The sequence below is a fragment of the Uloborus diversus genome, chromosome 2 (genome assembly GCF_026930045.1).
Source record: "Uloborus diversus isolate 005 chromosome 2, Udiv.v.3.1, whole genome shotgun sequence".
NCBI lineage: Eukaryota > Metazoa > Arthropoda > Arachnida > Araneae > Uloboridae > Uloborus > Uloborus diversus.
In genome coordinates, this window is record NC_072732.1 from 192,082,986 (window position 1) to 192,098,929 (window position 15,944).

Below are 15,944 nucleotides of genomic sequence, written 5' to 3' on the forward strand. Positions count from 1 at the left end.
ATATATATACATACATACATACATACATATACATACATACATACATACATACATACATACATACATATATATATATATATATATATATATATACATACATACATACATACATATATTTCCTTAAAAAGTAATTGAAAGAGCAAAGTAAAACATGTTTTAGGAAGTATAACTTATTTGTCTTCGACTCCCCTTAATCAAAATATGTTTTCAAGTCTGCGGAAATTTTCAGAAAAATCGCGCCAAATTTAGTTTTCGTGAGAAATAGAAGACATAGCACAGGTTTTGTAGATAACCAATTTCCTGCCAGGTGCAGACGTTGAAGTCACGTGGTAGCTTACATTACTCGACAAGTCTTAAACTTTGCGACTTTCTTAAAATGTCTCCCTAGTCCCAACTATAATACCGCATATCATCTCGATAACGGGGAACCAAAGGCAAACAATTTTATGCGACAATAAATGTTATACTAGGCTCTTTCGATTGCTACCTATTTATTTTTTTTTTTTTTTTCCCATATTACAGATTTCATGTTTTCCTGGGTGCACTATACTTGGATATCATCGAAGGAATCAAAGCATTATCAGGTTTGTTTGTCACACTTCTCTGAGATCTGTGGTCAAGAGTGTTCGAAAGGTTCGAGACTCACCTTCATCTTCAGACGACGTTTTGACGGCTACGTCTCTGGGCTCCAGCACCAGTAGATTCTCGGGCCTGAGGGCGGCCCAAGAGGTCTCGGCGCGGACGTACCAGAAGAGGCACGCGAGCAGCAGCAGACGATGCGCGGCTGCCATTACTGCCCGCTCACCGCCACAGCTCGGGACTAGAGGACCAACGATGGCGTTCGATGGGGGAGGAGGGCAGCCTCCACTTTATCCCTGCAAAGGAGAGAGAAATAAGATATGACATGCGGTTTTTAGAACAAACAAAAAATGCGAGGTACATCATTTTCTAGAAAAACGATATAAAACAATGTAAGAAGGCACAAATTTGCAGGATAACTGGTTTTTATCAAAAGTCTTTTCACCTTTTTGCCCACTTCCTATGCATTGGAAAAAGGGTTCCTTATAACCTCGAATCACGTGTATGCAGTTTTTCCTGCAAATTTGTGCCCTTTTATGTTGTTTTACAATCTTTTACTTTGCAAGCACAAAGGCGTTTATTCAGTTATCATGTTCTAGTGTTGGCTACAGTGAAGGACTCATATTATTCGTGCAGCAAGCAATCTACCACTCTGGTTATCCAATTACTAAAAAGATGGCGCCACTTCAACTATGCACAGAGAACAATTAATTTCAGTGGCGCCATCTATTGAGTAACTAGATGTATATATCAGTATTTGGTTGGTTGGTATTATTGAGCTTTGTGGCCTTTAGTAGGTAGGTGTACTACTAAGGCTCTACATGTGTTATCTGCGCTTATTATACTGCTCCAAACGATAGTTTGAAAGTCGAAAATAACTTTTTAAAAAGGTATCGAAAATGTGAAATTCTTTGAAGAATAAAGGACATGAAACGTAAAAGAATTTTGAGTTTCGCAGAAAAAAACAGTCTGCTACATTAATACCGGACTCAAATGGAAGAAAAAATTTAAACACGAGTGTTTTCTCCAAGAAATTAATTTAATGAATAGAAATGAGTTTTTCTTTTTTTAATACATGAATATACATCTCGCAATGGCAGTAGTAGCTACGGCCACCTTGGACTTAGTGAAGGCCAACCTTCCTTCGTTACGGAGCTGATATCTATTTCAGGGTCATAGTGCCTTTCTATTAGCAATCAGACAGGAACATTCTCCAATTTGAAATATTAAAACCTAACACAAGTTTTAAAAAATTGACTCTTTTTAAAAAGAGAGAAGCAAAAATTACTTAACAATGTAACAAACCCAACGATTAAAAAAGAGAGAATATTAAAGTAAAGAAGGAGTTGCCACTTTGTTGTAGATGGGGGGGAGGCTAACGAACTTGTGATAAATGCGATGATATTGAAGAAATCGTCTACATTTGGGCACAACGCTAACCTGGCAGCATCGAAATGCTATGATTAGGATATGCGAAACCTTCACAATGATGCCAGGTTAGGTTTGCCCCAATTACACTATGTTTAAGTCTACATATAAAAATGAAGAAAAAAAAAGAAAAGAAAGAAGAAAAATATATCGCAACCCAAATCCTGCAAAAAATAGGGAAGAGAATCCATGTAAACAAAATGAAAAAAAAAAAAATCAATTTAGTAGTCTAACCCTTCATGCCAGTGGGAAAACCTACTGGCACCTCCCGCTCATAAACAAAAATTAAATTTAAATTTGCATTTAACCTTTGCGTCGGTAAATGAAAAGCAGAACATACAAAGGACCAGTGATGTTCCCATAGGGTATACTCCAGAAACGCCTTATACTCTCAAATATTTTTTAAACACATCGCGTATACCCTCAAGCTTCAAAACGTTTCACATTATGACATAATATGTACATGATCGCATACACATACTGTGCGTAATGGATTACTGGGAGTATACCCTTAGAAAAATTGATGGGAACATCACTGCGAAGGACAGCACCATTTTTTCCAATAAATGCAAATGCCAAAATAATCTCCGCTACGCAGCATTTATTGAAATTTAACCTTCTGTAGTAATTGAAAACGTATGGAGTCATTTTTCAAATACAATACAACAAGGTCAGCCCAACAGCAAAACAAAGTCTGTTTCAGGTTTGAGACAGAGTAAACAAAAAATAGAGAAAAGTTTGGATTCTCCTGCTACAACTAATAAAAATATCAACGACGGAATAATTAAATTCCTACTAAATTACTTTCACTCAAAAAGAAATCACGAATAACATTTGAAAGCAACAAATATTTTTTCAAAAAGAAAACCACCAACGCACATCTACTCGGAATTTTTAAACTCAAATCACAAAGTAACACAATGTATCAACTGGGTTTCTTCACATCTGCTACTTGAGAAACATCTTTTAAAAATGCGTAAGCTAAAAGAAAATAAAAATCACGAATTCATAACTCGAAATCTTTTATTGCCTCTTTTTTTTTTTTTTTTATTCGTACCCTATGATGCAAGTCTTTTCGCTACGTTTATGTTTCGCAATCAAAAAAGGGGGGACGTTCGAACAATAGTCAAAGAGGGGAAGATAAAATAAAACAAAAAAACAAACAAAAATGAAAAGTAAAGAAAGGGGGAATACAATGTGCATTGCACTGGGGATAGGGGAAAAACAGGCCGGCGTTCTGATTGGAGGAACAAGGATTTACGGAGCTCGGAGCACGAAGTAAACAGGACACTTCATCATTCTACCCCTGTTAGCTTATTATAACGGGACTGCAAATAAGTAAAGAGCTTTTGGCATCGGGAAGCTCTGCAAGCGGTAATTTTCCTAGAGGGAATAAAAATTCTCAACTCTTATTATAAATCGGAGATGTTTACTTGCTCGGCGAAAGCGAATTCTTGATCGAAAGTATTAAAGAGATTTCGAAAAGAAAATCCTAGAACTTTTAATACCCGGGGATTTGACCTTCCTTGGAATCCTCACGCGGTGAGCACAGATTTATCCGTTCACGATTAAACTCTTCCAACAACAATCATTAAGATGTGTTTGCACGTCTGTTAAATTAGTTACTTTCAGAGTTAATATGTTGACAGAATTTAAATACAGCAAACTTTCGATTATTCGCGGCGCGGTGGTGCGGATTACCCGAGGTATTTCGCATTTTCAGAAGAAAAAAAAATTTTTTTTTTCCGGCGGAAGATTAACTGAGTAGATAGATGCACTTTTTGTCATTGAAATGGATAGAATGAGCAAAGAAAAAATAACATGGACCCAGAAAATACTTTCATTTTCCCAGCAGTTTTTTTTTTTTTTTTAATTAATTTTTTTAAATGTCTGATTTTTCAAACAAGGCTGGTCTTGATGACGTCACAAATGATGAACTTTGCCGCATCGTTCTACTACGTTTCCACGTTACGATAATCAAGAAGCGAATTGGAGTATTCATTGGAGTATTCAGAGTCACAACTGACTACAACTGTATTTATGTCGAGGACTGCATACTAAGTGCCTTGCCTCCATAATTTTATATACCGATAGATGGCAGCACCATCACCGGATCGAACAGTTAATGAGAATTTAGAACTAGTCCAGGAGCTAATAGCTACCTAGTACTAGCACCCCCAGAGGTATCGTTTCACTTGGAGGACATTGAGACCACGAGCATATTTAACGTCGCCCAGTCCCCTTTAATGACGACGGTGGGTCTTCGACCATCGAGGTTCGAACCAGGACCCTCCGGCCCCGAATCCGACACTCTACCGATCGGGCTACCACGGCCCAGAAGCGAATTAAACATGGCACTCTACGCTTGCTATCAACCATATCGTTGCCAATACACGTGAGTAAAAATGCGAATTAAATATCTTGCTCTGTGAATGGCATTTCATCATTTGTGATGTCATCGGCAGAAGCCGTAAACAATGAAAGCGCTCTGATTTAAGTTTTTTTTTAATATTAAACTTATACAAATTAGTTAAAAAATGGTCAGATCCTATGTTTTTAAACACGCTCTTTCAGAAAAAAAAAAATACTTTTAAAGTTTTGGAAACGATCCCACTGCATTTCTTTCTTCATAGAACTACCCAATGACATAAAACCTTCCAAGGTCACCAAAACGTGGCTCGTTGAAACCTTTATTTTTAGATCTACACTACTTTCTACTTTAGATCTATGATACTTGCTGATGTTTAGATCTACACTACTTGCGCACGTAAACGAGTGACCAGATCAGTTTTGTTGGAAACATTACCTTCCTTCCCCCCTACTCGTTTTTAGTGTAGCCTAGCTTGATCACACTAAAACGTGTGTAGCTGCGGAGTCGGAAAGAAAGTATATGAGCGACTTTTGACTCCCGTAGTTTTAAAACTTCCGACTCCATTAAGTCAAAACCAACCCGAATTCGACTCCATGACTCTGGTCGAGTTGCGGACTCGGAGGAAAAATGGCAGACTCTAACTCCTTGAATTTTAAAGCCTCAGATTTCAATCCAATATTAGTCCGAGACCGACGTTCTGTTCCTGGGGACATTCTCCTAAAATTCACATTGTACATTTTTGATGGGATTGACCAGCGACGCACGGGGGGGGGGGGGGGCGAGAGAAGGGAAACCTGTTGGGCCGGGCCCGAGCCTGAAGGGGGCTAAAGAGTTTTAAAATGAGGGTTGAAATATATGTAGGGGCATAGGGGTAAACAATAGCGAGGGTGCCGTAAAAGTCAAGTTGTGACGGGCCCCGAAATTTCTATGCACGCCCCCTGGGATTGACTACTCCCCTCTCCCCCCCAAAAAAATGGATGTGCTTTTATCCACAAGGTTACTATTAAATTGAGTTCGTTGGAACCCAAAACACATGAACGCAATAATTTGAACTTTCGGGCCTCATTGACGTTGTTTTAGTTTTTACCAATTTCTTTTCAGCACACAAGCATTGTTTCATTTCTTACGTTCGAAACCAATTCTCAAGCTCCGCCTAATTCTCGACAACGGCCCTTTTTATGGCCCAAACATAATAAAAGGCAACCCCAACATCTTGGCTGATATTATCTGCGCGAGACCAATATCCGAATGGATTTCGTAAACAAGGCGAGAGGAACTACGCTATAAAGGATTGGCATTAGTTGTGATCAGCAGAGCATTTTTATGGGGCGAACAAACAGATAAGCTTTTATATTCGCTCTAGACATTTCAACCGCAATGGCGGTTTTCGAGGTTTCGCTCGTGGTTGCTGTTAATAAAGGTGACCGCACGTGGAAGCAACCGGAAATCTTGGGGGGAGGGGGGGGGGGCATGTGTGACACATTTGATCCTGGTAAGAAACAAAGGTTGACAGATGATGTACCTACTCTTAACTGAAACTGAGATTGCTTGGAATTTCCATACGTGAGTGAAATCATGAAAACCAATCCAAATGAGAAGCACTCAAAAGAGCACAGCAGTAGCAAAACATATTTATGGATGCATAAATTATTTGCCCTCGTGTCCCCATAATCAAAATATAAGGCCTTAAAGTCTCCCAAAAAGTTAAAAGAAGACGCCAAATTTTTATTCCGTGAGAAATATTTTACACGATTTGCAGGGGCAGACGGTGAAGTAGCGTGGTTGGTACCTTCATATTCTCGCCAAATATTTAAATTTAGCGACTTTTCTTAAAATTTCGGCAGACTTTAAGACTTTGTAGCTCAATATCGGAGGGACGAGGGCATATAATTTATCCGCCAAAAAATGCCTTAACTGCTACCCATTTTATTTTTTCTCATTACGTTTTTCACTATTAGTGTAGTTCACTGGTTAGGTTTTTTTGTCCGTGATTCCTAAGTTTCCTTAAACGTCGAATCTTGAAATAACCTTCACTTTTTCCCATCACCCATGCATTTTTTGCCAAACGTAAATTTCAAAATTTGCATAAAATCGAAAAACTGCGATTTCAAAATTCGTCATAAAATAGTTTTTATTTGTTTATTTATTTATTTTCATTTTTTTGTTTTGTATAAATATTATGCATTATTATACCTAAACAAGTGAGAGGTCTGAAGAAGATGATGTAATGACCCGCGGATCCTTCAATTTCTTATGAATTGCCAGAAAAAAAGTCTACATTTCTTTTTCACTGCATTTTAAATTAATTTATTCAATTTTTATTGAATCTCCGAAGCAGAGACAGGGGTCTGTCGAAGATTTTTTACAGTGTCCTATTTTTGGGAATTAAAAAAAAAAATTGTGAAAAATCAAATATTTTTGTAAAATTTCAAAATGTTTAACCAAAACTTATCCATCAATATAAATTAGATTTCTGCTTTGCGTACTCATTTATTAACAAATTAGTTCATGAAAGGTCCGATTTGGTCAATCAAAATTTTGTGAATGGTCCTTTTTAACTAATTAGAATTTTGTAAAGGGTCCTTAAAAGGATCTACACTTCCTCTGGCCAGGCCCTTGAAAGACGAAGGGGGTTATAAGTTTGACGTGACAGTGTGTATTTATCTGTGGCATCATAGCTCTCAACAGATGAACCAATTTCAATTTTTTTTATTTAAAAGGTCACTTGGTCGAGAAAATCAGAATTTTCATTCGTTCGCAGTTTGGGTAGAGAACACGCATTTGCACAAGCAAAATATTGGTACTAATCGAAAGAACGATTTTTTGTGCGTCTGAAGGAACTTGCTTGGATGTTATATGGAACTGAAATTATAGGCCTTTTTAGCACATTTTAAATACAATCCTCGTCCTTTACTAATTAATTTTCACACAATATGTACATGCATAACATAACATACAATTCATAACGCTACAATATGTAATTACATTTTTGAACAATGTAACAAAAATCTCATTGCTGAAAATACATGTACACGAGCAACAATCGTACAGTAATTAAACAAAGAAAATTAGAAATTTGAGTGAAATTCTGAAACAATACACCGACTTCACACAAACTAAGTTTAATTAGTTTCTGAAAGAAAAAACAGACTTAGGGACTGTCTACAAATGATGTCACTCTTTGAGGGGGGGCATTGTAAGTTTGTGAAAAGGGAGGGGGGACAAGAAGTTTGACATCATGCATTTTTATAAGAATATATCAATGAAAACTAGAGCGACATGTGACAAGGGGGGGGGGAGCGTCAAGTGTGACGCTTCGTGACAAGGGCGTCAAAAAAGTTGGGAAAAAAATGTGACATCATTTATGGACATCCCCTTAAAGTCATAGCTTATTCCGATTTCCCACGTGATGAAATCCGAACCGTTTTGCAATATTCCACCGTTGTTGGTAAATAATCCACCTGCATTTCTTTGACCATTGAATGTAATTATTTGTTTCACAGAATTTACCAATTCCTTAGCAATCGTCGAGCAGATGATTAACACTTTATTAGTGCGTCCGATCTTTGACATCCGGATCTTCGGGGTTCTTGTGCTATAGTATGAAGCAAAACATTTCGGCTTCATGCCGTTTCCCATTACACCATACGTAAATCCTTCTTCGGAAACGTCGTCCAGCGTCGGCGAAGCTTGTATCTAGATGAAAATCCGTGCACGTATGCGCGTAGTAGTAAAATACTTAAACGGCTCTTAACAGCATCCAGAGACAGGTGAAAATAAATAAAAGCACGCCGGTTGCCGTTGCTTTTAGTACACTCTGAGCGAGGTATTATCAGTTTTTCCTTTCGCCTTATCGTGAATAGTTTTGCCATTACACAGCGACGCCATATTTTAAAACGAGTAAATGGGCTGATTTAAAGACTCGACTGGTAAAAGCTATTGAGCAACGGACGAGGAAAAAGATATGTTTTAAATAGAAGAAATTTCACAGATGACACAATTTTTCGAACAAAAGTCATCCCTCCCCACTCCCTCCAATTAAATGAATATTAATATTAAGAGCAGCAATACAAGGAAAAGTACAGCTTTTATATTATCCGAGTAACAGATTCGAAGGCTACTGCAAAAGCACTAGTTTTCAAATTTCATATATAAAGCAAATTTTCAATAGAAAAAAAAACTTTTAAAGTATGATATCACAGAAAATAAGCTGCGAGAATGAAAAGAGAGGAGAAAAAATGAAAGGCAAAGATGAATAAAGCAAAAATTTAATTAAAAAAAAGAAGAAGTGAATGAAAACTGTATCACACACAAGTTTTAAAACGCGGATGGTAGAGAAGTAAAAAAAAAAAAAACTTTTGTTCTTTATTTTGAACCCTATTCTTACAAAATCCCCCCCCTTTTTTTTCCCAATAACCTAACACTTAAGAATATTTCATAAAAAGAAACCTGCGAACAACCAAGGGTTCGCTCTGTGGGTGGTGGGGGGGAGCAGAGTCCTGAACCTCCTCTTCTTTACTGGGCACTTGACCAAAACGACGGAACGAAACTGTTGACAAATAATTGTAAAAAATCTTGAAAGAATATTTTTTTGGAAAATGTAAAACACTGATGCGATTGCTAAACAAAATTAAAATATTTTGTTGTTTAATTGCGACTAAATCATTTATTGGTTTTTAATTGGGTAGGAAAATAACCATGGTTGCGGAGTCGGAGTCAAAGGTTTTAAAACTTCCAGAGTTGGTAATTTTTCCTCCGCCTCCGCAGCCCTGAAAATAACTGTAGTGAAAAGTGAAATGCCTCCGTTCTGCAGTGCTGCGAACCGATGCAGAAAAAACAGTTTACAGAGACTGTCGATATGAAATATCGCCACTAACACAAGATTCAATGGGAATATCGCCAAGTAATGACCAAACCGACACTTTTGGCGACGCGGGTCCGTAAGAGATCGAGTAAGAAGATTCTACCACAAAGCAAGAAATGAAACATAAGTTTTTATTATTTAATACATAGTAGAGGAAGGGAGGCACAAGGAGGTAAACTTCTGGAGAGGTTTTTCACTTCTGTCGGCAAAACAAAAAAGAATGAGATTGGAAAGATTCTTTGTTGGGACAGACATGATATCGAAAGAAAAACACGGCCACGGCTGTGCATTCGTAGCCAAACAGGTTTTGCTTTAATAACATCACCGTCAAATGTTTCCGGAAAGCTGCAAATGTCTAGTTTGGTGCATTTGTTTGTTTCTTTGCAGATACACACCCAGGCCCGTCATTTTGAGGGGGGGGGAGAACAATTGCCTCCTCCAACTAACTTTGAAAAATTAATATTTTTACATATAGACACAAGTAGGCGTGTTTTTGTAGCTTACGATAAAATTTACAATGAGATGAGTAAGCACCCTTTGACCTTCCTGGGAAAATTCGAAATGGCGGCCTGCATTCACCGTTATATTCGGATGCAGAAAAGGGGTTGCTTCGATCAGTGGCGTAGCGGAGGGGATATTTAAAGTAAAAGGGGGTAGCAACCCATCCCCCCCTCCCCCGGCCTTTTCTCTAAATAATAGAGAAGGCTAGATATAGATAGAGACGTGTGTACGAAAATAAGTGAGGAACCCACTTATATGAACAGTTTTTCTCAACGCCACTGGAATTGGTGGGGGGTTCAGACATAATCTCTAGGGCTTTAGTTCAGACTTCCCTCCTATGAACTCTGTAATGAACAAAAAAAAAAAAGAGAGAGAAAAAGGTTATGCGATTTATTGGTAACTGCAGCTATACCCTAAAATTATCAAATATACATAAGATTGGCGTTCTTTCTTTCTTTCTTTTTTTTTTTTTTTTTTTTTTTTGGCTTTACAGAACCTTTTCCACGACGTTCAATTTGAACCGAACGTTCGTTCTTTTCATACTTCTGCTTTGGGGACTGAATATTTAATTGAATAATAGTGAAAATAATCGATTTCAGAATCAAATGTATTTTAAAAAATCTGTTATATTCTTTTTCAAGAACAACTATTCAAGTGTAAATGTTACTGGCGAAGTTTGAAATTCGACATTCAATGGAATGCCTAGGCATTGTATACAAACGCCTAAAATTGGACGGCAAAGTATAAAAGATTCATTTTCACACATTTCCCAAGAATTTTATATGACGCCAAATGTGAAATAGGCAAAATATGAAAAATCCCTCGATCAGGCGCCGAAGAGAGGTTACGGAAAGGCACCGAGACTTCACCAAAATCTTCCTCCCTCGGCAAATTGTTTCTGCCGATTTGGCAACTTTGGAAAAGTAATTGCAACATTGTAATTTTTGAATGCTAGAAAGACCCTTTTCATCAGATGTACTTGTGTTGTGAGTATTCCCATGTTTTATCATTCGCCAAAAATTTGGAGTTCCATTCGGACAATTGAAGAATTTTGAACTCCCAAAAATTTAAGTTCAGGCCGCCCCTGCTCCAGTTTCGTGAAAAATGCATGAATTGTAATTCAAAATGTCATTCAAGCTTACCATGTTGCAACAAATGGTTTAATTTTTACTCTCTAACTTTGTAAATGAAAAACTTGTTTCCCTTAACAAGTGAAGTCATTTATCTTATTTTGTAATTTTTTTTTCCTTTACGTATTTTGAATACATTTTTAATGCCACTCTCATTTATTTTTTAGAACTGCATTTGTATTTTTGTGGAATGCACGTTGTTTTGTATAATAAAAAGCCTCATTAAGACTTTTTTTTTCAAACTTTGCCTAAATAGCATTTGTAGAAGCTTACCTAGCATAAGTGGTACCCGAGGCGATAATTTGGGGCGTCACCCCCCTCCTCTCAAAGACATGCAAAAGAGAAAAATAAATAAATTTTATTTAAACATAAAAACAGGAAATTCCTGAAATTTTCAGAAACAACTACATTTGTGTAATAACGAAATTTTAAGTGGACTAATGTGCAACAAACAAATAAAAATGGGGGGTCCCGGGGGGTTTCCCGAATTTTTTTTTTAATGTACAAGTCTTAAAAATGCATTTCAGCTTCGTATTTATCAAAACTTGCAATTCCACTTTGGGTGTAACCCCCCCCCCCCGACAAGTGACCCCGGGGCGAAACCGCCCCCCCCCTTACATAGCAACGCCACTGAATTTGTCATTTTATACAGTGCATAACAATTCTCATGTTTCACACCTTGTCCAAAAACCGCCCAGCATTATAATATAAATCAGTGGCGTACCTACCTAGCATGGGTGACACCCGGGCCGGTAATTTGTGGTGTCACTCCCCCCCCCCCCCCCCCCCCCCGTCCCACCAAACGCAAAATTGTGAGCATGAAAACATGAAATCAGAAACAACTACATTTGTGCTATAATAAAATTTTTGGTCGGCTAATACAGATAAAAGTAAGTGAGGGCCCGAGGTTTAAACCCTGGAAAATTTTCAAATTTGTAGTGTTAAAAATGCATTTTAGCTTCATATTTTTCAAAATCTGGCTATTCACTTAGGGTGTCACCCCCCCCCCGTAATGACGCCACTGTATAAACGCCTAGTACGCGCGTTTAGACTTTGCCGTACAACCTATCAGTTCATAGCAATTTCAACGTCAATGTTCAACGATCTTCATTCGTTGGATATTCTTAACTCCGCATATCACGTGGCACACGGATGCACGACGTTCCATTATTGTGTCGGGAAGAGATTGGCTCGATGATGTCTGATTGAATGGCAGAGAGGCATGAATGAAATGGCCGTGAATGGGCGAGTAGAAAAGAGCGAGCGGTCAACGACTTCCATGCTGGGGCCCGACCTTGCGGAATGCCGAAAATGAGTGCAGCCGAAAAGAGCTCCAAAGGAAGCCGAAGATTTCCTTGTTTGCTCCGACGGGCCTCCCAGAAACATGTTCCCTGCCAGATTCCTCCGCACAAACACAGACGACTTTCAAAATTACGAGAAATCAGGGTCAACGCGCGCCTCTTTTCCCTACATACGGTATTCTACCGAGTTTTTTTTTTTTTTTTTTTTAATATAAAAAAATTTAGTGAAAACTACAGGATGTCAAATGAGACAAACCGAGGCTATTAAAGCATACATTTTGAACAATATTGAATGTACGGGTTCGGTAAAACAAAAGACCCCCCCCCCCCCCGGAAGAAGCGTTAACAGTGAAAGCGAACCGATTAAAGTAATTTTTTAAAAATATTAAACTTAAAATATTTAAAAAAATGGTCAGATCCCATGTTTTAAGCATGCCCTTTCAGAAAAAAATGCTTCTAAAATTTTGGAAACGACCCATTCAAAAAAAGCAATATTTTTACAAGGTGTGTTTTAGCAACAGTCGATATTTTCTTATTTCATTGTTTCTGCACCGAGGCAAGATTTTTACGTATTATTTTAACAGGTTTTACACAAAACGCGAAAAAAAAAAAAAAAAAATATCCATACATAAATGCGCCGATATAATCCAACAGAGTTCAATGTACAGCATTAATTAATTAAATTTATTTATTTGGAATTAGCAAAAAAAACTTATTCGTTAACGTATGAAAGCAACTGATATATTAAAGGTGAGGTTCCAACTGGCCCAAACTGTCAAACACATCAAGATAAATATTCAGTAAATTACCGCCCAATAGCCAAGGCTAAAGCAGAATACATGAAATACACCGCTAGCTCAGTCAATTCCAGCCGAGGACTTCAGTTTCGTGAAATGATTGAGCTGGCGGTGTATTTCATGTATTTCTGCTTTAGCCCTGACTATTTGGGTCGGTAATTTACTGAATATACCATGCCTTGCCAACAATCCTCGAGTTGAACCGAACCATTGCTTCGATCACTCGTCTGGTCTGCGCTAATTCTCTATTAGCTACCAGTTTGTTTGGCACTCTTGGCTTCCTTAAGAGGTTTTCCACCTCCAGCTCAGTTAATCCTATGCCGGCTGATGAGTGCTAATAAGAAAGAAACTGCAGTCCTCGGCTGGAAATGACTGAGCTGGCGGTGTATTTCATGTACATCAAGATAAGCTTGTCAGTCAAAACCGCGAGAAATTTTTGGACCAAATGGGAAAACACCATATTAAAAGCCGGAGCAGGAGGAGGATCAACCCCTCCGGAGCCCTTGGTTTCAACAAATATTGCCAACCCTAATAAGATAATTTGAAAATGTGCAAGGATTGTTATGCCTCCCCCCCACCCCCCAAAGTGAATTCTGGCTGCGCTACATTTGATAATTGAATGAAATAATAATAATAAAAAGTAAAATCTATGACCTACTTCCCCAATTAATTCTAATTTGAATTCGAAACTTTGAATTCAATTATGTTTTTCGCGATCACGAGTTGCGACAAGACCCTACTGATTAGAGTTATTGTTTCTAGAAACGGCTCCCCCCCCCAAGCATGTCCCTCCTCCTGGGTGGTTACGTGTGGTATAGTTGTGTGTGTAGGCTTACGTGTGTGCACGTAGGCGTGTGTATGTGTGTAAAGGGGTGCGCACGTAGGGGAGTGTATATGACCATGCGTGTGTGGGACATGGACGCCACCGCCCAGCCAAAGTGGATTCCGGTGGACAGTGCTCAGGACCAGCCGCGCCGCCGCCGGTGGACGGTGGTGCTGCAGCCCTGGTCCAAGCTGAAAAAGGAACCGTAACGTCAAGGACTGTCAAATGAAAGCAATAAGCAATCGTGATTGCTCAAAAATAACAATAATAAAATAAAGAAAAACTGATGACGTCTTACCAAAATGAAACAATATTTTTATATCATCTGCGGACTACAAAAGCAACAGAAAGTATTATTTTGAAAGTGATACATTAAAGTTCTAAGATTTACTTCACGTAAATTTTCGTGTAAGATGGATAGTAGTTTCACATGCGTCAAACAGTATCATGCACTGATGTACAATTTAAAAAGTCATCGAAGTTATGAGTTTACTCCTGTAATGATCATTTTTCAAGAACAAACTATCAGACTAATATAAACCTAAACAATATAAATTTCACACAACCTTTTCCTAGCATATTGTGTTCAGATTTGAGTTGTTATTCGAAGACCTGTAGAAACCGACTGATTTTTATCGTCCGTAGCATTGATTTTTTTAAAATTAATTAACACTTTAGTTTAATTATTGGCCGCAAACTTGAGCGTTTCGAAAAATCTTTTTATTATATTACTAATAATAAAGCTGAAAGTCTCTCTGTCTGTCAGGATCTCTGTCTGTCTGTCAGGATCTCTGTGACGCGCATAGCGCCTAGACCGTTCGGCCGATTTTCATGAAATTTGGCACAAAGTTAGTTTGTAGCATGGGGATGTGCATCTTGAAGCGATTTTTCGAAAATTCGATGTGGTTCTTTTTCTATTCCAATTTTAAGAACAAAATTATCATAAGATGGACGAGTAAATTACGAAATTATCATAACGTGGAACCGCAACATGGGCACAAGCCAATTGGCGAGATACGAAATTATCATAACGTGGAACCGCAACATGGGCACAAGCCAATTGGCGAGATACGAAATTATCATAACGTGGAACCGTAACATGGGTACAAGCCAATTGGCGAGAAAATTCACCATACATTATTTGTAAATATACAGGCGAACCGAAAGACATTTTAATTTTTCTATTACGGGCAAAGTCGTGCGGGGTACCACTAGTAATCAATAGAATACATTTAAAGAAATGCAGATTTTTCTACTTGAGAATATTCTTTCATCAATCATTTTGCGAACGTTATCTTTCTTAAAGTAAAATGAGCAAATAAAATTGTAGCAGCAAAAAGGATAATAAGCAAAAACACCAAGAGTTACCACTGAAGAAATTATAACTGAAATAATTTATAAACTAGTTTTAAACAACCAATGTTGCAGACGATAAATATTACTTAGTTCCTGCAGACCCGTATACCTTTTTAGGACATCGAGTTCTTACAGCCCTAATCATTAAAAAGCATTCTATAGCAGGCGGGGGGGGGGGGGGCTCCAAAATGCAGAACACAGGCACATATGTTGATTATAGTTCCACAACGATTCATGCCACACAACCGCTGCCACGAACGTTATCAAAATAATGACCTCATTTCATCACAATGGTAAAGAATGAAACATTTTCCTGGAAGATCCCAGTTAATGCTTGTAAAGGCATGCGAATTCCCAGAAACGGGCCCCCCTACTCACATCCTGTTTGCCGAGAGGCCGGCCACCTTTAAAAACGTACTTATTAAAGAGACAAAGAATAGATAGCGGATAAAGGGAAAAATAACAGATTTTACACAACCTTATTCTCAAAAACCTTTCCCACTTAAAGGGCATAACAGTTTTAGGTTTCAAGAACTAAATAATATTTCCGCACAAAAAGGGTGTTCGTATCTTTATGCATTATCTTCGATAATAACCTCGCCTCTTCCAACTTCTACCCTTAACATGTATAATAACATTGTATTTTCGTACAACCATTAAACGCCTGATTTCTTAGAAACTTTTTTCAAATCCCCCCAGAACTTTTGACGCGCGTAAAGTACTCACGACATGAAGGAAAAAAATATATACCTTTTATATTCTACGGTTGTGTGTGTCGGGGCACGCTCGGATCT

General features: G+C 38.0%; 1 protein-coding gene across 1 annotated transcript in view; it reads right to left on the reverse strand.

The window, feature by feature from the left end:
• The window catches only part of LOC129216231 (insulin-like peptide receptor), a 239,765-nt gene that overhangs the window by 125,730 nt on the left and 98,091 nt on the right, over nucleotides 1-15,944 (reverse strand). Inside the window, exon 2 of the mRNA XM_054850429.1 lies at nucleotides 647-875. Coding sequence (XP_054706404.1) covers nucleotides 647-791 — 145 coding nt within the window. The 5' untranslated portion in view covers nucleotides 792-875. The remainder of the gene's footprint in view (nucleotides 1-646; nucleotides 876-15,944) is intronic.